Source organism: Periplaneta americana, chromosome 15 (genome assembly GCF_040183065.1).
Source record: "Periplaneta americana isolate PAMFEO1 chromosome 15, P.americana_PAMFEO1_priV1, whole genome shotgun sequence".
Lineage (NCBI taxonomy): Eukaryota > Metazoa > Arthropoda > Insecta > Blattodea > Blattidae > Periplaneta > Periplaneta americana.
In genome coordinates this window covers 125,356,906-125,384,263 of record NC_091131.1, presented here as the reverse complement: position 1 = coordinate 125,384,263, position 27,358 = coordinate 125,356,906, and the positions used below count along the sequence as shown (strand labels likewise).

At 35.0% G+C, this 27,358-nt stretch overlaps 1 protein-coding gene across 1 annotated transcript in view; it reads right to left on the bottom strand.

Moving 5' to 3' along the window:
• LOC138715735 (uncharacterized) overlaps window positions 1-27,358 on the bottom strand; it is a 432,440-nt gene that overhangs the window by 170,433 nt on the left and 234,649 nt on the right. The window contains exon 6 of the mRNA XM_069848791.1: window positions 26,436-26,525. Coding sequence (XP_069704892.1) covers window positions 26,436-26,525 — 90 coding nt within the window. The remainder of the gene's footprint in view (window positions 1-26,435; window positions 26,526-27,358) is intronic.

Sequence of the window (27,358 nt, the reverse complement as noted above, 5' to 3'; positions counted from 1 at the left end):
GGCTTAGTTGCCTCATGAGTGATGCCTTATTGGTGTCACTTATGAGGTTTCAACAGTCTTCGAACATACATACATCCTCTCTCACATTACATTAAGTACATCAATTCGCCATAATTTGCTTCTCCTTTTCCTGCTTCTCATTTCTTTTCACAAAAAATAATTTATTGTTTTCATTTTTTTCTAATCGTATGATTATGTTCTTCATAATCAGGGAGCGAAACTTGCTGCCAGATGAAACAGGTTAGCTGTTTCTTGACTATAGATACGGGTTTGTTTACATGCGTATGGGTAGTCATGTTCAGCGGTGGAGAGGGATAGGCAGAGCTCACAGATTTCCGCATAATGACGTGAAGGGTAGAATTCATATAGGCCTAGTAATTTATAATAATTTAAGGGAATCATGCAAATCTAGCTTCCAGGTAAAGCTCATGTAAGAGAATCGGTAGGCAAATTCATTAACCATTTCAGTTTGGTCTTAAAGACTGAAATATAAAAATTAAGCATGTCAGAAAATTGAAAAATAGGAGTTACATGCATGATTCATATTCATTGTTTGTCAATTTAAATGACTTATGCAGCCCAGCAAATAATGTACAGATAAATGCTAATAATCTCAAAGAAAGAGTTAATACAATGAGTTACTTCAAGAATATAAGAAGTACTTATTGCAGTTCAGCATTTCTTACTTTCAAATAAATAGTTTTGGAACAATCATCCAACACTTCCAATGTTAAAGTTGGCGTGATTGAGGCATTATGAGGTCTCATGTTGAATTACCTTGCATTTAAACCTGCTGTGTTAAAATGTGGCTGGCTTTCTTGTGCATCTTTTGAATAAATTGATATATGAAACCTTTCTTTATTATTGTTTTGACGCCTTATGCGTAATATAGTTTCTTTTTTCACGTAAAATCTCTTTTCAATTTACACGAAATTATTGCGATTATCTTACAACTAATTAGCGATAAAATGCGAAATATAATATTTTTGTCACGATTTTTTTTTCGAAATGAATACAGAATTCTGTGGTGTAAGTTACTTGTCGCGTTGGATACATTGATACTTCGTTCGATCGCAGTTTACTTAATTGGGATACGTCATGTAGTTTAGAAAATAAAGGCGCGACAAAACTGTTCTGAAAATGTGTTGATCGACTTTCTGGAATGGCATCCTAGTATTGCACCGAACGTACTGGACATATTTACGTCAGAATATACAAGTACATAGATAAAATCACAACAGGTAAGATTGAAAAAAATAGTAATATATTAATTGCCTAATATATTTAGTAGTTAAGTAAGATATTTGATTAATTTATAAATTGTAGTTAATTTTGTACAAACTCACATAAAATATCTATTAGTACATTGTAATAATTTCTAATATAGTGCATGGACTCAATCTGGACATGGACACGGAAATTCCGACTTAAACTAAACCCAGAAAAATCGCAGTCAATCATTGTGGGCCATTCACGTTTGTTAAGCACTATTACCATACCAAATTTGTCCCCGATTAAAATATACCGCACCGAAATTCCGTTCAGTGAATCAGTAAAGAATCTAGGTATTTATATGGATAAAAGTTTAAATTGGAACATTCAAGTTGCAGAAACCTGCAAAATAGTATTCTCATTAATCCACTCGTTTAGGCGATTGAAGAATTTTCTACCCTTTTCCATGAAAAAAATGTTAGTGCAAACACTCGTGATGCCCCACTTCGATTACTGTGATATTCTGCTTACTGACCTAAGCGCTACTTCGGCGCAGAGACTACAACGTGTTCATAATATGTGCGTCCGTTTCGTCTGCAATATTCGCCGGGCTGATCACGTAACACCATCCCTCGAAATGTTGTCCTGGCTCCGTCTAGAAGATCGTAGGAAAATCCACTGTCTTTCCCTTCTCTTTCACATATTGCATTTCTCCACTCTTGTCTATCTTGCGTCTCGTTTTCAAAATTTATCCATCCATCATAACCTAGACTCACGATCACAACACTCCTCAATTTATCCAGTCCCTCTCACCAAACATCCTCATATTCATCTTCTTTCACTGTGGCTGTTCCTCGGCTTTGGAATTCCCTATCGAGTAATGTCAGGGACTGTCAGACATCAAACCAATTTAAGAATAGACTAACGAAATATTATTATTATTATTATTATTATTATTATTATTATTATTATTATTATTATAACTATTTCTTACCAATGTTTATTATTGTCACACTAAAATTACTTATCCAACTTTCATTACTTACTTTCATGTTGTTTTATGGTCTAGATATTAATGTAATAACTATGTAAGTAATTGTATTCAATTAGAATTAGAGTCTGGCTGGGCGGAAGAGAAGGCCTACTGGCCTTAGCTCTGCCAGATTAAATAAATAAATTATTATTATTATTATTATTATTATTATTATTATTATTATTATTATTATTACATTTTATATTCCTCCGCTCGCGGAAGTACAGTCGAAGCGACAATACACATCATAGCTGCACACATCCACGCACGCCGTGCGACCAGTGGAGTACAGAAAACGTGCTTACCATTTTCAAAGACGTTGTTGAAACTTTTCCCCATTTGCTGTGAGACAGGCGTTGTAGCGTCCATTGTGAAATGGAGTATTTGATTGGCTGTATTCAGCATAGTTTTATTGCTAGAGAATTATAGGTGAAACAGTATTATCTTTTATTAATTTTTGAACATTGAAGAAATTATATTCTTTTTTTTTGGGAATGAATATAAGTTAAAGCAGGGCATTACCAATGCTCCATTGCACAATATTCAATGTTACTTTTAGGACAAAATTAGATTTAAAAGAAAATAATAATCTTTACAGAAATAGGATTTTCACTAAGAAAATAAAAGCAAAACATGTCTATTTTTAAGTGTTTATGATAAAAAATTTTAATTTACAATGTATGATTATGATATTGATATGCATATAAAGTAAAAATTTCAACTCTTTACCTCAAAAAATGTTGACTTTTAGAAATTTCAGTAGCGAATCGCCTTAATTTTTTTCTATAATTTTAAATAACGTTATAAATTATGTTAATACATCTTTGTTGAGGTCTGCCTAAAGGTTGTTTTCTGTTGGACGCTACAGAAGTACTATTTACATTTTTCTGTCTATTAGAACTCCAGTAATATTACTTGTACAACTAAATCGTCTTGTTTAAATTTTGTAAAATACAGAGTTTTTTAGTGTGCAGATATATACAATTTGTGCAGTAATAAAAGTTAAAAGACAACAAATACCAAGTGAAAGCAAGAGTCTTGTATTCATGAAAATTTGCATTATATAAGTTACACACAGTTATAATAAACAGAACAGTACAAGTAATGTAAACAATTGTAGCATAATTATGCAAAATTGATGTAAGAAATTAAGTCGCAACGGCCAACAACATCTTAGAATGTCTTTCTCTTTGTTTTTGTGGCGTTATCCTCCTGTGAGCTGACTCCTTGACGTTTCTTGGCATGGCTGAATATGCCAAGGAAGTACTCTTGTTGTAACAACTGTGGACGATCGCGGGTACGTCATTCATACTTCCAGAGCCAGAACAGTACTGCTTCCCGAGGATTCCATTCAACCAGAGGTGGCATGTTATAGTGAAAAAAGAATCAAAGGTTATCGGTTTCAGTACTCATTCTGGCACATTTCGTGCTCTTCAAGGAGGTATCTGAGCTCACAAGTCGCTCCACATCAGCACTGTGAGGCTTATCCACAAGGATACGAGAAAAAAGAGTTACTAGATTTTTTAATTGGCTGAAGAGGCAAAATATTTCATTTTTTCTGCAAGTATTTTGCCACGGAGAATGTCTATATTTGGCAAACCCTTAAGAACTCGATACTCAAGGTCTATTTCTGATAGATGGAGATCACTGGCAATGGTATTAAATACAGCCTTTATATCTGCATCCTTGGACAGATCGCAAAATGGCTTCGCAGTTTCAATTATCCTTTCATCTAGATTGAAACGGTTGCTTAAAAATTTATGAGGCCCTCCTTCACCTCCACGAATACGCCGGTTAAGTTCCTGTTATCAGTAACATAAAGACTGTGTCCCTTACTTCTTTTTGGTCGTGATGATTGGGAGCCGCAACCAGATCCGGAAGTCAGATCAATGCCCTTCAGCTGTCTCAAACCACATGAGAATACAGTAATGCTTTCTACGAATGTCGGTATCCAACCTCCCAAGATGGGATCTTCAAGCAAAGATGATATTGACTTCACGAATTCAGTTAACTTAGCTATGTCAACAATATTGGTAGAATCAATGTCCAAAACAGTATGCCTCCACTGGCTCCACCACTTCTAAAGATATAGTGCTATCAACTATCATCCACGAATTCAACAACAACAACAGTAATATGGTACCTAATAATAATTTCATTCCGGTAATTTTGGTGCCGATTTGTGCAGTAATAAAAATTGCTTAAATAACTTTGGTAAAATATAAATAAAACGTTTCTTTATTGAATAATCCCTGACATTTTTCTTACAGAAGGCCCACCAACTATAGTAAAACCAGTTTGTATAGAGAATGTTTACCCCTATCCAATCCCTGAACCTGTAGGTTGTCGATTGTACCCGAACCAGTAATCCTGTTACAAGATTCTCAAGGAGAGAGAAATTCCACTGTCGTGAATGTAACTGAGGTCTCAAAACAGCATCTGTACTTATTTTAAAAGGGATGTAAGATATATAATTACGTTATGTGTATTAACAGGGATAACTTACAGACACAACAACGATAAGATTAAAGGACACTCGTGACGGGATAATAGAACATGGTTGATGCATTCGCGACCCCAGAGCTTTCAGACAGGCTTTGGTACTTAGTTCGAGTCGTCATTTGAAAACAGACGCATAACAAATGGAGCTGGTGACAGAACTCGGGAATGGCAGAAGTGGTGTTTACCTACAGCTCAAACCAAGAGCCTGTCAGAATCAATCGATTCTCTCTCAGTCTTCCTCTCTCTCATCTAGTCACATTTTGAACCGAATTTCAGGGATGAGTTACAGGAAGACAGATAAAGAGAACATTGAATGTACTGTGATTACATGTATTTTTAATCTAGGTATGAAAATATTATAATTTGTTTTGATACTTTTGAAAAATAAACAATATTTTATAAAATTAGAAGGAGATGCATAAGAAGAGTTTTAGAAGTTTAAGTTAATTTTTAATTTCTCTTCATACTAAGTATGTAAAAGGTAACTTTAATTGAAAACAAAACCACAAAAAATCGACAAAGTCCTAATAAAATGTAAAGAGTTATTTTGTGATTTTGTATATTACATAGATTAAATTAAAATTTAAGCGGTAAGGTTCGTATCGAAAAATCCAATGGGGTAGACCGGGGGAAATCGGGTCACGGGGAAAATCGGGTTGTTTTAAATTACGCGCTCATAACTTGTCGACCAAATGGAAAGAAATCGCTCCACCGGCAAAGATCTGCTGACACCTACCAATAGAAATGACTACTTCATGCTGCGAGCCCAGGACGAGCTGCAGTTGAGGTTTGGATGTGTTCTTTGTTGGTGTTGTTGCGGACTGCTTGCTAAACAATCGTCTGATGTAAGTATTACATATTCAACTTTAAGCATTTAGTGCATTTATTATGGTATTATTTAAAGTGCAATGACTTTCTATCTTAATATACCCATCAATAAGTAGGATTATTCAATAATCTTGCATCTTTTATGTAATAACATCATGCACTGATTGCATTTATTGAACATGCAATTTGGGGTAATTCGGGTCTCTTCTAGCGGGGTAAAGCGGATCATTATTTCATTTCACTGATGGGTAAATTTCTTCACACTGTTTGTGTATATATAGTAGCGTATCACTTTTCCATGAGTGCTGTAGAACAATGTTAATCAAATGGTGGGTCGCGACTCAGTGGTGACCCGCAATATGAATGGAATTGAGGCACGAGTAGGCTATTGTAATATTTTATCCCATAGATTTATTTTTAACCTAACAGTTTACGGGTATAATTGATGGGTCTTAGTCGAATATAATAATTGTATATTTAATGGGCCTTAATGCCATGTAGAGCATAGTGTCCCAAATTGCAGTGCTGCCAACACGAGAAAATCGTTGACAGTATGACAGTTTTAAAATATGTACAAATGGCATACTCCCTTCATTTAGTAGGCCTATAGGCTAATTTATTCTTATTTATTTATTTATTTATTTATTTATTTATTTATTTATTTATTTATTTATTCAAGAAATTAGTCGAGTAGCATGAAAGAAAGATAGATCTATTATAAATGCAGTCAGTGATAGACTGTAATATTACAAAACGACAAGCTTAGTAATTTATATTGCTATTTTCAGATGCCACGTACTTATGTTAAGAAAACCACACATGGTTCTTGGTCACAAGTTGCTATGGAAGAAGCTGTTACATCTGTAAAGGAGGGAAGGTATTCTATAAGAAAAGCAGCAAACGTTTTTGGCGTGCCCTTTTCAACACTTCAGCGAAGAACATCTGCTTCTGAAGATTCACCAGTGTTGACGGTAGGACGTAAATCTGTGTTATCCCTTGATGTTGACAAGGTTGATATATTTATCCAAGAGAGGGTTTGGTTTGACTCCAAAAACTGTCCGTAAATACGCATACCAATATGTATCTACACGTGAAATCCAACATAATTTCAACATCAAAAATGAAATGGCAGGTGAAGATTGGTTTCAGGGATTTTTGAGACGTAACCCTGAACTTTCACTTAGGAAATCCGAAGGTCTTTCCTGAGCTAGAATTAATGGGATGTCACGTGAAAATATGGACCAGTTTTATGAGCAATTAAAGAAATTGACAATCGAGTGCAATCTTGAAGGAAGATCCGAGTGCCTCTACAATAAAGATGAAACTGGTCTACCAATGAACAATAAGCCACTAATGTGGTTGCCCAGAAAGGCTCTCGTGACGTTGTTTCATTGACGAATGTGGAACGTGGGGAAAATGTGACAGTTATGGCGTGTGTTTCAGCCACAGGTGCATATATCCCGCTCTTTGTAATATTTAAAGGGAAAAGGTTCAGAGTTGAACTCAGCGACAACATGCCACCAGGAACGGAGGTATGCATGACAGAATCTGGATGGGTGAATGAAGAAGCTTTTGGAAAATGGTTGAAGCATTTTAATAAGCATAGAACGCCTGGCAAAGTAATTCTCATCATAGATGGACATCATTCTCACACGTCGTTTGCAACAGCTGATTTGTGCGAAAAATATGGCATTGAAATCTTGCTTTTACCGCCACAAACAACACATGCGCTACAGCCCCTTGATGACTGCATTTTCAAGCCACTGAAGATCTATTACAATTCACACGGAACGTCATGACAACACTCTAATCCAAATAGAGCAATTTCAAAGTTGAGTTTCGGCAGTATTTTCAAAAAAGCCTGAGACTCTGCAGCAACAGTGGGAAATGGAGTAAAGGGGTTCGAAGTAACTGGCATTCACCCACTTAAAAGAACAGCTATTGCAAGCCACAAATTCGTATCAGAATTTGGACCCAACCAAGACAACTCATCAGTAGGCCTAAACGATGTGTCACCAGAACCAAAATCTCCTGAGTAACCCCCCAATTCATCGCAACTCAGTAGGCCTACCGCAACACATGAAGCATCCACTAGTCATAAAGACGTCAGAAGTTTGTTACCATCTCCAGCAAAGATGACGCCAAAGAGACCTAGGAAAACCATCAGACCTACTTCCTTGGTATTAACTTCACCAGAGAACTTTTCCCTTTTGAAAGCCAAGGCGGCCGAAACTAAGAAGAAAATCGCCAGAGTTCAAAAGAAGGGGGATGTAAAAAAGAATTAGCAGAGTGTTAACATTCTCTGCGATTCAAGTGAAGAAGATGAAAAGACCGAAGAGGAAAGAGACGAAGATGAAACAGAATCGGTCTGCAACTTCTTCAAAATGTCATACAACGATTATAGATGTAGTAATGCAGGTGATTGGATTCAGTGCCAGAAATGTAAACTGTGGTACCACGAACGCTGTGTTAATGCTTTTGGACGTAAACAGTTCGTCTGTGGAATATGTATGTGGAAAAAATGAAATTTCTTTCTGACTCGATTTACCCCAGTATTGATCCATTTTACCCCGTATCATTGGGGAAAATCGGATCAGAACAGACTTAGGTTTAACAATTATTATAATGAGTTATGAGATCATTATTCAGTCTGTTAAGCACCTCTTAGATACTTCAATATATGTATTTTGTATTGGTTATATAGATTGTTTAATAAAATTTCGTTTTTACCAAAATAAATCAATTTTTTTGAAAAGTGACCCGATTTCCCCCGGTCTACCCTACAAGAAATTGACTTTATAGGCTATACAAAATTATTTACACTTTCCGCAGCCATTTTAGTTCAAGTTCTTACCCCTTCCGGTCAGATGAAGATACATGTAGAAAGTGGCCAGCTTTTCTAAAGGAATTAACGGCCATTAGTTGGATGTTACAATTTCCACATCTGCTCACAGATATATAACTGTTCAACTACTTTCGTAGATTACAGAGGTGTACAAAATTAAACTTTGTGAGAGTTGTTTTATTTTAGAAAAGTGACTAAAAATGAGTGCTGTTTTCAAAATGAGTTCCGCTTCTCTCCATCCCATGAGCTTTCTTTCAGGAATGAAATATTAAGATTTTTGTATCCAAAAATTTACATAGCTTAGGAATTGTATATGAGATGTGAGTCTTTTATTTCATGTTTTAGTTCAATTTATGTTCAGCACATCAATAAAATCTTCTTTGTTTGGTGTGGAATATTCTTCTCTTCGACTTTCTTTTCTATGTTACCATATATTCTCTTTGGAGTATCCAGCAGTAATCCGCCATCATTGATCTATTCCATCGACTTTGTTATTCCTCTTCCATTTCTCGAATATCTAGATGAAACTTGTCCTTTGATCTTCTCTGGCTACGCAAGGCTTTCAGGACATACATCGAGATATGAAAAGAGAAAATGTAATTTGATTTGATACATCGCAAAAAAACTGAATATCTCAAGCATGTTGTTCACAAACTCTTATAATCAGGACGTTTATTGTTTGCTAGAAATTTTAAAATAACTTCCTTAAATATATTCCAAGCACCTTTCTACACGAGTCATAGTATATTCCAATTGCCTGTATTTCATTTTGGGCCTACAAAAATTCCTTCTTTTATGGCTTCATCTGAAAAGGGAAGGAACCTATTGGTGAGATATTTGAAATAATCTTCATCTTTGTTCAGTGCTTTTACAAATTACTTCATCACACTTACTGCTACTTTAATATGAAGAGGAAAGAAAATAAATTTCTCAGGATTCAAGAAGCTAATTCTAAATATGTTCTTACAACATGGTGTATATGTTCCTTTAGGCCATTTTCTTTGTCATCCCACGCATACAAATAATATGGACATTTTATAAATCATTATTGCAGGCACAATATCATACACGGAACTTTTAAATTTTCACAGACCAACTATTGATGTTTATCACTTTTATTTTCTCCATGACATTCTTCACATTTTCATAGTTTTCCTTCAAATGAATTGAGTGAACTACTGAAACCGAAGAAAGATCATTGTCATTAATGAGGAGCATACTCTTGAGACTTCTTTTACTAGATTGAATAAAGAGCCTCCGATTATTTGGGTTATATTTAACAGTATCCAGCTTGTTTATGAGATCTGAAATGTTACTGAAATAAACCAGATGTCCTTCTTCACTGAAGTACTGCAATAGACATTTTCCTCTGTGCCTGTAGAATGCCACTTACATACCAGCAGCAATTAAGTTCTTTTCTTGCAATCTGGAACCTAAAAGCTTAGTTTCATCATTGCGAAGATTTAATCCCTTACTAAAGTATGTAGCTGGCTTTGTGTTAAGAGCTTTGGTGCATTAGATGTTTTAAGAATGAACTCATAACAATGATGAGTCATTGTTGGTGTCTGCATCTGAATCAATTTCACTACTGTCTTGGTGCCTCAGGCCTAGCAAGATTAGGGCCATGAGGCAGATGGCATGTTTGGATATGTAATTCCTTTCTTGTTATTTATATTAAAACCTTCTCATGAATGCATAAAAGTAACAGACACTAGTGTGATGTCTGGGTTCGCGTCAAACCATGGGTATTCCAATATGAAGCGCTTTTCTTACCCTTTTTTTTTTACAGTTTCTCAAGCCTTCACCACAAATACTGCAAACAGCTCGAGAAGTCCACGGTGTGGTTTTTATCACATTAACAATCCCAAAGTATGCCTTATAAGCTTTTACCACAAATGAGGTAATGTTCTGTCTTCCTTTTCTTACAACAAAACTACCACAAATATAACAAAATATTAGTAGGGTAAATTAGGGTCTGTTGGACAGTTGGGCATGTTGGACACTTTGTACTTCAACGTGTTACCTCGCCACTTGTGGGCACCACATTCTGCTAGAATGTCTATGACGGAAGTAGCCACGCACTCCAATAGAAATTATTCCAACAAACTTCATCACAGCCTATTTCATGGCGAACTCTCTGTATAATACAAATCTAACTTCATGCTTGCTGTTGAGAGCTTCAAGAAAATCGAGGGGAAATTGATTTACCTTTAAGAGCACGAAAGTTTATTCCTACGTTTCTCGGGAGACAAATTAGTTAGAAATAGTATCTGGTATTTTCGACAGTTCATAAAATATCCTTGTATACGATTATGCGCGAAAAGAACCTACTGTAGAGAAGACAAGAGAAAATTGACCATTTTGGAGATATGGTTTCACGTAAATATGGGATAGAGTTTACATATGTAAACATTTTTAATGGCTGATCTCTTTAAAAATTGAAATATTTTTATAAAAACTTATGTTTGGGTTGCTTTAAGTCTACTATAGTATATCCTTTTCGTATTTTAGTAATACGCTCACTGGTTTTGGAGATTGAGCATGTTCCCAAATTGGGAACGTTGGCATGTTACTAAAAGAAAAGTTATAATAATACATTTTGAAACATTTATTTTAGTTAATACATTAGAAAAGTGACCTTTTTCCGCATGTTTTTATCACCAGTTCAACTTTTTTATTTTCCGAACTTCACTTTTTATGGAAATATTCGTGACAATATTTCTTGTGGAGTCTTGTCTCACATTTCACACACATGAGTCTAGTGTTCTTCTGGCACAGCACACACCTTCCCTGTGATGTCTCCCCTAATATGTGGTTCACTCCGTCGTAGCGTATATCCTTTATCACTGGAGCTGTAGGCCCTCCTCTACATTTCCTGTCAGCATGGCTGGATTTGATCAGAGCCATTGCAACCGTTCTCCGGAACTGAAGGTGTGTTATTTTCTGTTCTGGATGCAGGTACTGAAAGAAACGGAACGCTGCTATGACAGACATATTGAGTCCGTTCGAAAACAAACCCCACCACCATTTTTTAGACCTTAGTCTCGGTCGATAACTGGATGCGAGTCGATCAAGTTGGTCCACACCTCCCATTCCTAAATTATACTTGTGTATCAAGTTAGGTTGTTGCACCTCCTTCTTGTTCTCAGATTTTACTCTTCTGTGAGTCTTCTGAACAGGAGTTGCAGTGAAGTGATTACTTGCCACAGTAACCACAGCATTGTCATTCCATTTGACACATATGATCTTCCCATCAGACTTGTAATCAAATGTTCCACGTTCCTTCTTCTTCAATTCATTTGTGGGTACTATAGGGCACTTGTTTGTTCTGTTTTCTCTTACTGTGCCACAAGCTCGAAAATTCCTTTTTGTAAGGTCTTCCAGTAGAGAATGACTGGTGAAAAAATTACCAAAAAACACTATGTGGTTGTTAGAATTGGGCACAATGGAAAGCATGTTCATCACAACACGGCTACCCAAAGGCGAGCTGTCACTCTCTGATTTCCCACAGTAGATTTCCATGTTGTATCGATAGCCATCGGTAGCACATAACATCCATATTTTGAAACCAAAACGAATTGGTTTGTTCTTTATGAACATTTTGGCACTATGGTGGCCATGATAAGGCACCATAGATTCATAAATACTAATATTCTGGTGGAAAACACCGAACTGTTGAAACTGTGTGTTGAGACTGTCATAAAATGGGATCACTTTTGCCACTTTGGATTTCACTAGGTTATTATTGTCTGCAATATGTAAGTACCGTTTTATTTGGCGGAATCTGTCCCTACTCATCACTTTACCAAATATAGGAGCAGAAAGATCTTCACATGTGGACCAATAATCATTCTCTCCGGGTAATGTGTGATAGCCACTCACTAATAACAGACCCAAAAATTGACACATCTCTTCTGTAGAAACATCAAAAGAGTGGTCATTTTTGTCTCTTCTTGCATATACCAGTGTCTGTTTCACAATTTCATCTATCATGCCAGGCGTCATAAATAAACAGAAAATCTCAAATTCACTTTTCCCTAAGTGATTTTCCCCAACCCTATCAACATTATCTGGTGGATCATGAAATGCCACCTTTTCGTTTTTCATCCAGTTTCCTCCATGTGTTTTGGATTTCTTTGAAGGATTTGGATTTTCGTGTTCATCACTTTCACTATCCGAAATATCACTATTGTTCAGATGAATTTTCACTTCACCAGGTACTTCGCTGGACAGTGCATCCGTGTCTAAAACATTATCTTGAATATCCTCCTCATCACTTTCAATATTCCTATTACCCGATTCTGGTGGAATTATTACTACATCTAATTCCTTATTGCTGCAGGCTGCTTCAACTGAATCCACTGCATCCTGCAGGTATCGATATTTTTTCACATATGAACTGAAATAAAAAGGGGAAAATATACTACCAATACTTGATAGCCAATGAATATAATTATACAATACTCTTGAAAATAAAATAAGTAAATTAAGTATACTTACCTATAACATTTCTTAGGATCCATCTTTCCATTCACTGATTATCATACGTAATCGTTGTAACACAAAAGTAGGCTATACTAAAACGAGGCAGCACTGAACTTGTAACAACACAATCTTCCAGCACAACGTAGTCTTATGAACGAAATATTTCTGGAAAACATCCCTTCACAGCTGTGTATGTGAAAGTTTCACAGTAAGCTCACCAAGGTTACTTTTGAAGAGAGTTACAGCCTTGAAATTTTCAGAGTACCATAAAAATTCCTTCATATAATAGGGAGAAGTTGACCCTTCCCTAGGTTATGAGTTACTTCCAACAGGGTGGACGAAAAATAAATATATGCTTTCAAAGAAACAGCCGAGTTACAGTGTACCTCAGCTTATAATGATAGTTAGGCTGGTACTACATAACATGCCAACGTTCCCAAAATGGGACACTCATGTTTACGTCAATACAGTGAAAATAAAAAACATTCTAAAAAGCTTATTTTATTACTAGGTATTAATTAAACTAATCTCCTACAAATACGAGTAGAAAACAAAATTTATACACTTCCAGATTATTTTTTTTAAATTATATAAATAAAAAATTGATATTTCTAACAAATTTTTACAAATGTTATGCTCTAATATGTTGCAAATATATTTCAGAATTCTCTAAAAGAAAGAGTATTCGTAATTATGGACCTTGAAAAGCACTCTATTCCTTACTTGCGCAGATTGTTTAAAATAAAAGTCTGCAATTAATTATAATATATATGTTCCCAAAATGAGAACGTTGGACGGTAAAAGTTTTGAATCTTCGCATTTTGCAGTCGTTTCCTTCTTACATTTACTAATCCTGAGTTAATCTAGTAGATTACACATACAGTAGCTCAGTACAGATTGTTGCGAGTACGTCGAAAGCCAGGGTACTTGTATTGTTACATATGTTACTCCAGTTTATTTACTGATACAGAAAGTAGAAATCTTTATGAACTAGGCAATTGTATGCCATCATCATCATCATCATCATCATCATCATCATCATCATCATCATCATCATCATCATCACCATTATCATCATATGAATTTGGGCCATTGGTTGATCCGTTCCGGTCTGAAATGTCTAATAACAGTTTTAGATTTCTTCCTTGTCGTCATCAGTCTTTCTCAATTAGGAGTAGGGCCTACTAAGAGCGAAGAGAGAGCAATACTGGGAGAGCTGCCTCTTTCTAACTAGGTCTGTTATGTTTAGTGACTGTCTGTGCCTTCACAACATTTTAATGTAACACTATAGACATAATTGCTATAATACAGAATATGCAAATAATGTTTCCTTTGATTATATTTTGTGTTACGTATTTCAAATACATAAACAGTTTTATGTTTTAGATTTCATAATATGAACAGCATAAAATATTTTATTTACAATTTTTGTTTGTTTTCTCCTCAATAAACGATTCGTTTCTTAGATATTCAGTTATATTTTTATATTAAAGAGGAAATATTTGCAGATAACAAAATGTAATATTTTGAATCGTTTCCTATGCTAATTAATTTTATATGAAATCACGAATTAAAACATATAACCGAAAAAATGTTTTATTTTCAAATTAACATTCCGAAACTAAATGTATCCTGTTTGTTTACGTGCATTCATGAAGTGAAATACAAGCACTCGCATGATACACTGGCGCTCAATGATATCTGACCCTACTAATCGACAGTGATCGATAATTTGTTGGTGTAAGTGTGACCTCTTTAATTATTATTTCCATGAATAGATGGCGAAGATAATAGTCAGTGTTGCTAATCGTACACAAATATACCCGCATTATAGAATTCAATATTTCATCTTCCTTTCCTGATTGTAAAACAACACTGTGTTTAGCTGGAAACCGCTGAAATGGTCAATTATGAGAATAATTTATGCTTAATCTATATGATCATTTTCCCCGACACTTATTTTAATCGCCCCAATAATGGTGTCACCTTTTGAGAACTAGCGGAACTATTTCAAAGTTTGTCAATTTGTTATATATTTGGTTCTGACTTTTCCCGTGGTTAGAAAGTTCGCTTACACGATCATAAAATCGGAGGTCAGATATCTTTGAATGTCAGTATACAAGGCAACGCTCTTCTACTGCACTCCGTTGCGAAAGCCTGCTCTAGATTCATAATATTTAATTATACTAGTCAACAAAATTTAACTTCTTGTCTCTCACAGAAATCAAAACAGCTGATTTTTTACTAACTCGACCTTACTGATTACGAAAATCGCAGCAAAATCTGTAACACGTAACATTTTTGTGTGACAGAAGGGGAAGTATTTTGATTTAAAAGACGTTTTTGCGCATTTAAAATGCGTAATTACAGCAGTGAAAATAAATAAATAAATAAATACCTAAAGTACAAAATTTATACACAAAATACAATGACGTTTCACAAAAAAGTAATAACTCTGCATAAAAAGTAATTACAATGAGAATAAGTACCATTATATTCCTATTTTTTCTTAAAATAAGCTTTTATTTTATTAATTTAAAACTGGAACAAATGAAGTATAATTTTTTAAGGTTTATGAATTAAATGGATTAAAATCTCAAATGAAATAACTTAGGAGCCCTACATTGAAGTAAACAACCATATACAGACTTCAAGCTAGATATTTAAAATGTATTTAGTTACTTGAAGTTTTTCCTCTTTTAGTTTGAATCACCTTTCCTGAACAAAAGAAAACAGTAGTCCCCTATCATATTAGAATTCCATCTTCCTTGATATCGATGTTCCATCCTGTTTATATCTTGATGAAATCTTTCCCCTAGTTCATCGCTTACAGCTCCTAAGTTCTCTGGGAAAAAGTCCAGATGAGAATGTAGAAAGTATATTTTCAAAGTCAATCGACAACCAAACTTCTGGTAACTATGCAGAAGTTCTTGTACAAGCTGTTGGTAATTGTCAGCTTTATTACTACCTAAAAACTCACTAACAACTCTTCCAAAGGCATTCCAAGCTTCTATTTCTTCAACACTATTTTTTTTTTCGAAGCTTTTGTCTTTAAAATATTTCTTAATTATAAGGCCAACAAAAATTCTCTCTTTCACTTTAGCTTCCCTGAGTTTTGGAAACATATTCCCTACATATGCAAAATCTTCTCCATTTTTATCCAGTCCCATCAGATGCAAATAGAAAGGATACAGAAAAGATTTGTACGTTATTTATATTTTAAAAAAAACATCACGTGTCGTCTTATGACAAGCAAATTTCATATAATATGTTACTTTTTGAATTTAATTATACAACTTTAAAATCTCGACGATTAATAAATAGCCAAATTTTACTCTATAAGACTGTTAACGGTATATTGAATAATTGTGATTTTCTTAAATTTTTCAGTTCAATGTAAAAAGAACAGAATTACGTCATAGGCAACCTTTTATTATTCCTATTCCTATTTCTTCAAGAACTCTCCACTGTTTGTTATGTGTAATACTTACAACTCTCTGTCTTTAAACTGTGATTCTCAATTGGATTTCAGTATAACAATTGAAAATTTTCATACAATATTAAAAAGAATTGTATTTACTTAGATATTTAAATTATGAAGAAGTGTATTATAATGAGTGTTTAAATAATTTTGCATCATTATATTGATATTTGGCACTATATTAACTATAATATTATATTCTAGCATCTATTACCATTATGTGTTTTCTTTCTTTCGGTTGTGTTGTTTGTTTTGTTGTTTTTTCTCTTATTATGTATTTCGTGTATATATCTACGTAAGCCACCTGTAATTGGAAGCTTGCTTCTGTTGGTGGTGGATTTAAAATAAAATAAAATAAAATTCTTCAGTAATCCAAGCTTGATATGTAAAGGAGGGCGCAGTACTTTTTCCGGGTTTACTATTATGTTCTCCTTAGACAGACCAACGACGACTACTTTGAGGGACGATGTGGATCTGTGTCAGTATGTGGGGATCTTGTAATATGGCGCGGCAGAACAAGAGTCCAAGAACTTAATGACTGTACCTCGTATATTTCTCATGTATTGTGAATTAATAGTGTCGATACAAACACATTGTTGCAGTGTATTTGTTTTACTCTTACTGGACACAAATGAATATTTTTAATCGCATAAGTGTAAATAGTACTACATAAATGGATTGAAATGACAAATGAAAAATGGTTATGAATTCCATGAGTCACAACCATGACGTTATTGTCCCCTCTTTCCAGCGTACACACTTTCTTACTGTTGAACGTAGATTCTACAGTGCAATTATATAAGCGTCAGAAGTGGTACACAATAATTACTTCTGTAGCTCTCAGGCTTTCCGAGTGTAAACGGTGTCATTCCGCGATGGCTTCTGCAAAATCAACGTTAGCGGCTAAATTACGATTGTCGGTTACGAACTACGATGTTTCCATTGCAGTCATTACGATGAAAAGTTAGCGATGGATCAAATTTGCGATAAAAAAAGTTCGATATTCAATGAAATCTCAGTTCGAGCAACAAGTACATAGTGTCCTACACGGAGAAAACAAACAGTTGGAGTAATATATAAGCCAAATGCTCTTAACTTAGTTGTAATTGCGTGCTACGAATAGCTACAAACATTATGTTGTACTAGCTTCAAGTCTGTGGCTTTCGTTTGCTTAAAAATAAAATGAAAATTCATTAAAACTTTTGGAGCTTATTATTAATATCCCTCTGTTTACAGCCATATTATTTACATTAACTTTAATGAAATAATTACATAAATCCATGAAAAATACTGATTTGAATATCAACAGATGTTATAATGCTCTCTTGAATCTTATAAAAAATTCACAATAAGAAGTATAATAGAAAAGAGTATAGAAAAGAACAAGGACCTCTACCTTGTTTTTATAGACCTAAAAGCAGCGTTTGATTTGGTACCAAGAAAATATATATGGGAAGCATTGAAAGCAAAGGCAGTACCACAAAGACTTATTAAGGCTATTAAAACCACATAAGAAGAGACGGTTGGATTAGTACGAATGGATGGGATAGTGAAACAAGGGGATAGCCTTAGCCTACTCCTGTTTGTCATATTTATTGACGAAAGACATAGGATATGTAAACAGAGAATGGTACAAACTAAAGTTGGGAATTGGAGACTACGACCAATTTATCTCCAAGCACTACTGTATTGTATTAATAGCAGACACACAACAAAGACTACAAAACATGATAACTGAAAGAAATGAAGAAGTATTAAGAAAAGGATGCTGATTAATATTAATAAGAGTAAGACCATGTAGATATCTAAAGAAAATAAACATAATGAAGAATTAAATATTATATGCAACGATCAGATACTGGAAACAGTAGAAAGTTATAAGTATTTAGGCACTATTATCAGCAGTGATGGAAGAACAGAACAAGAGATACTAAATAGAATTAAAAATGCAACAACAGCCTATTACAAAATAAGCAACACAATAGTTGGAAAAAAAGATATCAATATCAAGATCAAAATGCAAATATATAACTCAATAATAAAACCAATACTACAATATGGAACAGAAAGTGTACCGCTAACTGACAAATACAAAAGCAAGATAACTGCTATGGAAATTAAGTATCTCCGAAGAACGATAGGAAAAAAACTAGAAGGGATTGAATAAGAAAAGAAAAAGTAAGAGAAGAGGTAAAACTAAAGAAATCCATAATAGATAATATAGAATAAAAGTAACTACAGTGTTTCGGACATGTGTATAGAAAGACAGAGGAAAAGAAAGTTAAACAGGTGATGGAGATGCGAGTGGAAGGAAGGATAGAAAGAGGTAGACCAAGATTTAAGTGGAAAAATACTATAGAGAAAATAATACAACAACGTGGAAAGACAATGGTTGAAATAAAGAAGATGTGTAAAGATAGATTTGGAAGAGATGGACGGAGAGAGGTGAACGCGACGCCTAACAGCACCAGGGATTGGAAGAAGAAAAAGAAGAGGAAGAAGAAAAAGAATCTTCTAAAAAATAAGATATTGACTAGAAAAATAAATTGTTAAATAACAATACTCATCCCAGCCCTAACACACTTGTTAGACAGGATTCCAACTAGAAACAAAGCGTAAAATGCTTAGAATATTTGAAAGAAAGATGTTAAGAAAGAATTTTGGAGTAATAATAGATGCATAATATTAAGAAATAAAGAAATTTTCCACAAATTGTAGCAAAAATCAAACAAATGAAACTATTGTCGACTGAACACATCATCAGAGCACCAGAATAAAGGAAAATTAGATTATTATAAGTCAGGGGATAATGGGGTAGGATAGTTAGTTCCTTTCCCCCTTCTAACCTGTCTTCGGATAACTGATCAACGACAACACGGAGTTGTTGAGCTAAAAATGATGATTATAATTATGGTTGTGATCATTATTATTATTATAGTCTGTGTGTGACACAACATTCTACGCTATATATTTTTTAGACAAGTATTCTAAATGTGATTCAAGGAGCTACACCGGCATTTACAATCTTGGGTCTTTTCCACTAAAAACTTCATGTGTGTATTGTGCATAGGCTACGATTGTCAGTAAATACTGTACGTTGATAATAGTGACTGTGTTGGTTATAAAACAAAATAATAATACAAAATATAGTATAATGTGGTTATTTTAATAGCAGGGCTATTTGGTGAATGTTAAGGTTTTGTTCATGCGGTTTGGCAATGAGCATGGGCGTGTGCACGGGGGGTGCCGACGGTGCCTGGGAATCCCCTAATGATTCTTCCATTAAAAAATATAAACCACGTTACAATAAAAACTGGGGGATTTCATTTCAATTGCTTCGGATTCGGGATATTGCCACAAACAACATATTCCTCACAACACTGAGTAGTATTGAACAAATTTTGTTAATGTTTCATAAGACGAGTAGGAAATATTAATTTTCACACGTCTTTTCACTAATTTATAATTTTTGGCCTTACGTGATACCTACATATGTTTTATTTTCTTCAGTGACTCTTGGGTTTAGGTCGAAGTTATTTTTTAATTGGTTATTTTACGATGCTTTATCAAAGGCTATGGTTATCTAGCGTCTGAATGAGATGAAGGTGATGATGCCAGCGAAATGAGTCCAGGGTCCAGGGACGAAAGTTACTCAGCATTTGCTTTTAATGAATTGAGGGAAAACCTCGGAAAAACCTCAACCAAGTAACTTGTTCCAATCAGTATTTGAACCCGGGTCCGCTCGAGTCACGATCAGGTATGCTAACCCCTACCCACAACGTTGGTCTCGAAATTATTATTGGTGATCTCTTTGATACTTTTGTGGACTAATGGCAAATGAATATTATGCATAAGTTTGTGATTATAATAAATAGTAAATGAAACGAAACAGACTGTGGAAATGCGACTACAACCAATTTCAAGAAATGTAATGGAGGAGACATCTAATGGTGAGAAAAGACAAGAATGTGGATTACCTAAAAACCAAGTGAAAGTGATATAGAACTACACAGAACAAAATGAAGATTCTATACTCTCAAGTCAGTGTCATTTGAAATTTCGTCAAAGTTGTAGATGATGAAAAGACGTTGTGGGGTAGGGATTACCAGTGGTTATTTTACGATGATTTATCGAAGGCTATGGTTATCTAGCGCCAGATTTACACATCTTCACCGCAAGCAGTATTCAGGATAGTAGATTTAAGCTATTTTAAACAAAACTTGGAAACCTAAAGTAGGTTCATTAAATACATCTTCGGTGAAGAAAGAATGATGATGAAACTGATCACAAAGAGAAAAAGGAATTGGTTGGGTTACTGACTGAGAAGAAACTGCCTACTGAAGGATGTACTGGAAGGAATGGTGAACGGGAGAAGAGTTCGGGAAAGATATGTGGATCATATGCGGAGACTAAGAGGAAGGCAGAGAATAGGAAAGATTGGAGAATGCTGGGTTTGCTGGGTCTCTGCCCATGGGCAGAACACTTATGTATGTATGTATGTATGTATGTATGTATGTATGTATGTATGTATGTATGTATGTATGTATGTATGTATGTATGTATGTGTACTGTCTGTGTATGTATGTATGTATGTTTTTTTTAATTGGACAGCATGTTCCAGTACAAGGTTAGTAATACTACACGCCTTGTTGATCATTCAATACAATTCTAAATTACTATTAGATAATCACTATTAGATAAATGTCACATATGGCTTCACTGTTCTATGTATGTATGTATGTATGTATGTATGTATGTATGTATGTATGTATGCATGCATGCATGCATATGTATTGCCGTTTTGAGAAAAGTACTGTATATATAGTGATTAAAGAAATATATCTTTGTAATGATTTTACTGCAACATATTTGCCAACTTACGACATATGGGATTTCATAACATGCCAGTTTGGTATTCAAAATTAACATCTCTTTTTTAAATGCTGTAAGGCGCCCTAAATAAAATGGTCTGCTTATGATAACGAGCGCATTCATACTTTCACTTCGTGACTGGAAATGAAGTAGACAATATGTATGTGGATAGGTACTATAATTGCTGCTCAGTGATCCTGTAATACAGAAGATACGTTTATAATAAAGCAATTAAGTCACAATCCCGTACTAAATTGCAGTATTGTTAAATTTGAGTTGCACAACTTTTAATGACGCCAGTACGTTATTGATCAAATCACTTTAACTTGCGAATGTTTACTTAAGGTCTGCATTTCTTCCTGTACAATTATGATGGAATATTTTGGATAGTTTTCAAACTATGTCGAAATGTGAGACGTTTAAAACGCTAAATTATTTACTTAAATATTGATACAAGAGTTTAGAAACGCATTATCTAGCGAAAATTATAAGCTTGTACTTGCTATTTGAGAAAAGGAAATTGTACCAGAACAATGGAAGGAGTATGTAATCGTACCTCTCTTTAAGAAGGGAGAAAAGATTAACTGTAGTAACTTTCGAGGAAAATCACTTTTGTTGACGTCGTACAAAATTGTGTCCAATATTCTTTTGAGAAGATTAACTCCATGCATATGTAGATTAAATTATTGGGGTCATCAGTACGGTTTTAGGTGTAATAGAAAGACTACTGATCAGATATTGGAGAAAAAATGGGAATATAAGGGTACAGTACATCAGTTACTCATAGATTTAAAAAAGGCATATGACTCGGTTAAGATAGAAGTTTTATATAATAGGCTATTCTTAGTGAATTTTGCGAGTATATTCCGAAGAAACTAGTTCGATTAATTAAAATATGACTCAGTGAAACGGCCAGTTTCTATTCACTGCGGGCTAAAGCAAGGAGATCCACTATCACCTCTACTTTTTAACTTTGCTCTAGAACATGCCATTAGGAAAGTCGAGGATAACAGAGAGGTTTTGGAATTGAACGAGTTACATCAGCTGCTTGTCTATGCGGATGACGTGAATATGTTAGGAGAAAATCCACAAACGATTAGGGAAAACACGGGAATTTTACTTGAAGCAAGTAAAGATATAGATTTGGAAGTAACTCCCGAAAATACAAAGTATATGATTATGTCTCGTGACCAGAATATAGTACAAAATGGAAATATAAAAACTGGAAATTTATCCTTTGAAAAGGTGGGAAAGTCAAAAAATCTTGGAGCAACAGTAACAAATATAAATGACACTCAATAGGAAATTAAACACAGAATAAATATGGGAAATGCGTGTTATTATTCGGTTGAGAAGCTTTTGTCATTCACCTTCTCTAAAAAAAGGTGAAAATTAGAATTTATAAAATAGTTATATTACCGATTGTTCTGTATGGTTGTGAAACTTGGCTCTCACTTTGAAAGAAGAATAGAGGTTAAGGGTTTTTGAGAATAAAGTGGTTAGAAAAATATTTGGGGCTAAAGGGGATGAAGTTACAGGAATGGAGAAAGTTACAGAGCGCGGAACTGCACGCGTTGTATTTTTCACATGACATAATTAGGGATATTAAATCCAGACATTTAAGATGGGCAGGGCATGTAGCAAGTATGGGCGAATCCAGAAATGCATATAGAATGTTTGGGAGACCGGAGGGAAAAAGACCTTTGGGGAGAGAGAGACGTAGATGGGAGAATAATATAAAAATAGATTTGAGGGAGGTGGGATATGATGGTAGAGACTGGATTAATCTTGCTCAGGATAGGAACCGACGGCGGACTTACGTGAGGGCGGAAATGAACTTCTGGGTTCCTTAAAAGCCATTTGTAAGTAATTATTACATTCATAGAAATTTCCTTGCGCATTTTTAGATGGTAAGATACTATAAAAGAAAAGCTAGTAGGCTAGAATTGAGCAATAATTCGACGAAAGAAGCTATAAAATCCACTCTAGAAGGGCACAATCATGTCTTTGCTTGAAGCAGCCAAACTCTTTAAGGGTACTGTGAGGCTGACGTTTCTTCCGTACGTGCACAAGTGGTTGGAAAAGGCATTACGGAAATTAATGAACCTGGCCACATGTCTGTAATCAGAAAGGACATGCAGCTAGAAGCTCCGTAGTTAAGGTTAACCGTTCTAAAATGCAACCAATAGCTTTACTTAAGATCTTTTACGCTGGGAGTATGTAGGTCTCATATTTAAATTATCTACATATGGCACTGTTCCCGCTGGTTGAAAAACCAACTCGAAATCACAATGTGAATACTATTCATCTAGTGTGAATAATTAATCATCTAAAATCATAGCTGAGAAGGATAAAAGGAGAGAATAAATCAGGAGTGGACTTATATTTCCCATATGTGATTTTCAAAGGAACGCGCAAATATATTTTTATGAAATTTCTTCATCTTTTTTCATATTACCAGACTTACTGAATTCCTCTTGCTTCTGCTGAAACATAGGGCATCCGTGAAACTTTTGCAGTGTTCTCTCCGTCCTGCTAACGATTTAACTTCTAACCATGACTTTCTCATTCCTGCAACTTCACCCTCCACTGTCCTTTTCCATGTCATATTACCAGGGACAGTTTTATTAATGTGGGTCTCTCCATTATCTCGTTTTTTTAAAGAAGTTTCTATTGAAATCCCTCACTTGTCCCTACATAGCACACGTTTGTTACAAATTCTAGACACCTAAGCTACGTATTTCGACAGTTCAGAAGCAAATAATAATTGAGAGGTTATTGCATGGATTCACAGAAATCCGACATGTCACGTAACTATAATTGAGTTTAATGTATTATTTACAGAAGCTTGTAAAAAAAAAACTTCAGTTCTTAGGGGCTAGTGAATGAATTTGTTTTTAAAAGAATTTATGCATTAAGACCAATTAAGCTATGCGGAGGGTTCACAATTAGTGGCACTACTTTTCTTACTGAAAAAGTTGATATTAAAGTGAAAAAGACATCAAATTCGCAAAACATGAAATTACTAGTTCACAGCCAGGATAGTTCTACCTCGTTCAAAACAAAGTTAAAGGAAAACTAAAATTAGTGCGAAACTCAATTCCTACAGATCTAACCGGAAAATATCAAGACACCGAAGAGAGAAACCATTACAGATCTGGAAAAAATAACATTTTGGATATTGTTCGAGAGAAGATTTAAGGAAATTCTTGTAAAACCAGTAAGAATAAAGACAATAATAATATTGGTACATAGACATTGAAATCAATTCAAGAACTATCATGTAGGAAAGATAGTAATCAAATGTTTATTCTTCATTGTTCTATATACACTTTTAATACTTATGTAATCACTGATTAACTTTATAATTTCTTTACTGACCTTAGCTCTGCCAGATTAAATAAATATATTATTAGGAAATTTCCTGGCAGACTAGTTTCGAAGTGATATTCTTCATTGTCAGAAGCCTAGTGAAGGTCCCGCGCTATCTTCTAGTTTCCTTTTGTGATGGGGTGTGTTCATGATTGTGTCGAAAATGGTGTGTGTTTTGAAATTAAGTTGAGTGTTCAGTATGTGCTGGGGGTATGTTTTTATATGTTTGTAAATTTCATATTGTTCTAAGTGACAAGATTCTGAAAATACTACTCATCCAGCCAAAAAACGAGAAACTTGACAATCTAAAACATATGGAATTACAAGCATACAAAAACACACTCGGCACATCCTGAACACTCAACTCAATTTCAAAACATACATCCTTTTCGACACAATCATGAACACATCCCGCAAACTATTTTTATTAAAAATTAAAATTAGCATAATAATCACATAAGAAACTTTATTTTGTGCGTATGATATTTTGTTCAATCAGTTCATTCATTTTATCGAAATAATAGCTTTGTTACTGCGTTCCAATAGCCCTGCCTTATTTGTAACAAAACAGAAGATTACAAAGTAATGTTTATTGAATTACAAGAATTGAATACAAAAAAGGAAATTGGAGCTACTTTTCTCGTGAAAATTTCTGCCATTCTTTTATTTTACAGAGAATAAAATTATAACCCGTAAGTTTAAAATGCTAGTACAGTCCGTTCTCCTTGAGAAAAAACATTTTTAAAGGGTTAAAAGAAATCAATGCAGCTGGTCGCATGCACGTCAATCGCTCGTCCATATGACCTTCACAGATATGTCGATTAATTTGTTGATCGTGTACTGTACGTATATGTATGGTCGTCCACCATTGTGGCTGAGGGGTTAGCGAGTCTGACTCCGAACCCAGCAGTCCCGGATTCGATTCCCGGTCAGGATGAGTTGCCTGGATGAGGTTTTTCCGGGTTTTTTCTCTCACTCCTATGGATGAATATCAGGTAACTTTATCAGGCGATTGGAACCCCACTCATCTTCGCCACTTCCTTTCCTCCCTCATCATCCCGTTTCTAGTTCTTCAGATCACTCTACAGGCGGTCTCCCGGAACTACTGGCTCTCTCGACCGGCCTCCGTGGAATGTAGCAAAACGAGCACCCGCCTCGGACCTACTCGGGGGAGGAGTTTCGCCTCGGACCGACAGGGGGCCTTGGGGGAAGTTGCCGAAGCAGGAATGGTACATAGATTTCTTTTGATTGTAGGGACCGGTCGTTAGGGAATCATGTGGGTGGGTTGGTGCGCGTAGAGATGTATGGCACGCAACTCATTCCATATCGAGGGTTAGTGCTGGGCCATCCGTGCCCCCCTCACTTAAATTTCATTCCATTCATCCCTGATCAATTATATATCTCAGATTCGCCATTCCAATGTTATGAAATGGCAACATAAAATGAGAACAACCACCAGAGCCTCCACCGTCGAAAAAGCATTTTTTCGGTATCGACCACTAGATGGAAGTACAGTTGCTCGATGCAATTCTATAAGCGTTATAACTCTTTTGCAGTCACTAGATGGCATAATAGTGACATTGAAAGTCCATTAGGCTTAACAAACTATTATATGTGATCAGGGATTTTCATAAAGGCATAGGGGCTGGCGATTCCCGACTTGATGATTCATATTTCCCTAAACAAATAAGAACTTGACCTGCTCCGCGAGTTCGAATTCAGCCTTATATATGAACTTTTTTTTTTAATCAGAAGTAAATTCTACAAGTTCTGGTTAAACTGAAAATATAAATTCAGGTACTTACCAGGTGCTGGGTTCGCATCCTCTGGAGGGGTCAGTACCTTTGTTGTTGTTGTGACAGTCTTATTCACGTACCGGACGGTTGATGGGTACGCTGAAAATAAATTGAAAACAAATAATATATTAGTGTACTGAGTTGCTTGAATTTCACAAGTAGGACCTACAAATATTGACTTACTACATATTCATTAAAATGAGGTGCTTCTCGATGTTATTAGGATATTATTTTTAATTTCTCTTTATAGCATGAAGTGCAAAGAGAAAGTAGTGCGATGCTGCAAAAATATGCCTGATATCAACAAACGTGTTTCTGTTATGCTGTATGAGAGTTTGTTTTCCATGGCAATAGGGAATTTACCATTTTAATATCATGGTATTGTGTTAATGAATACGTCTTGAAATTTTCAAATTTTAAGAAAGTTTGCGATAATTATGGACTAAAGAAAATGATGTGTCAAATATAAAAAAAAACTAACATTTCCGACGTTTAACTGAGGAGTAAAGGCATCGGAGGCCGCTAGAACCATTTATGCAGTTTACGCAGAGAGCGCTACGAGGGAAGTATGGCACGGAAATGGTTTTCTCCTTTCATAGTTGACTAATCTGACATGGATATTCTCTGCGTCCGATTCTCATGAAGACCTATTAAAATCCCTAATAATTCACGATGATCTACGTTAATCCACTCTGACCAGTATGATGAATTGTGACATAATCAACCATCGTACGACATGTGTATTCGATGGACAATGTTAAAAAGAAAACTGTGTATGAGTGCCGTAAGTTTTGAGCAGAAACACAAAAAATTAGCGTATTACCATTTGTATTTCTTTACTTACTCGCCATTTACCTCGTCAATAACAGCAATCGTTTTTGTTCCAAATTGCTACTCGTGACGAAAAATGCTGCTTTTACTCGTACATCTAG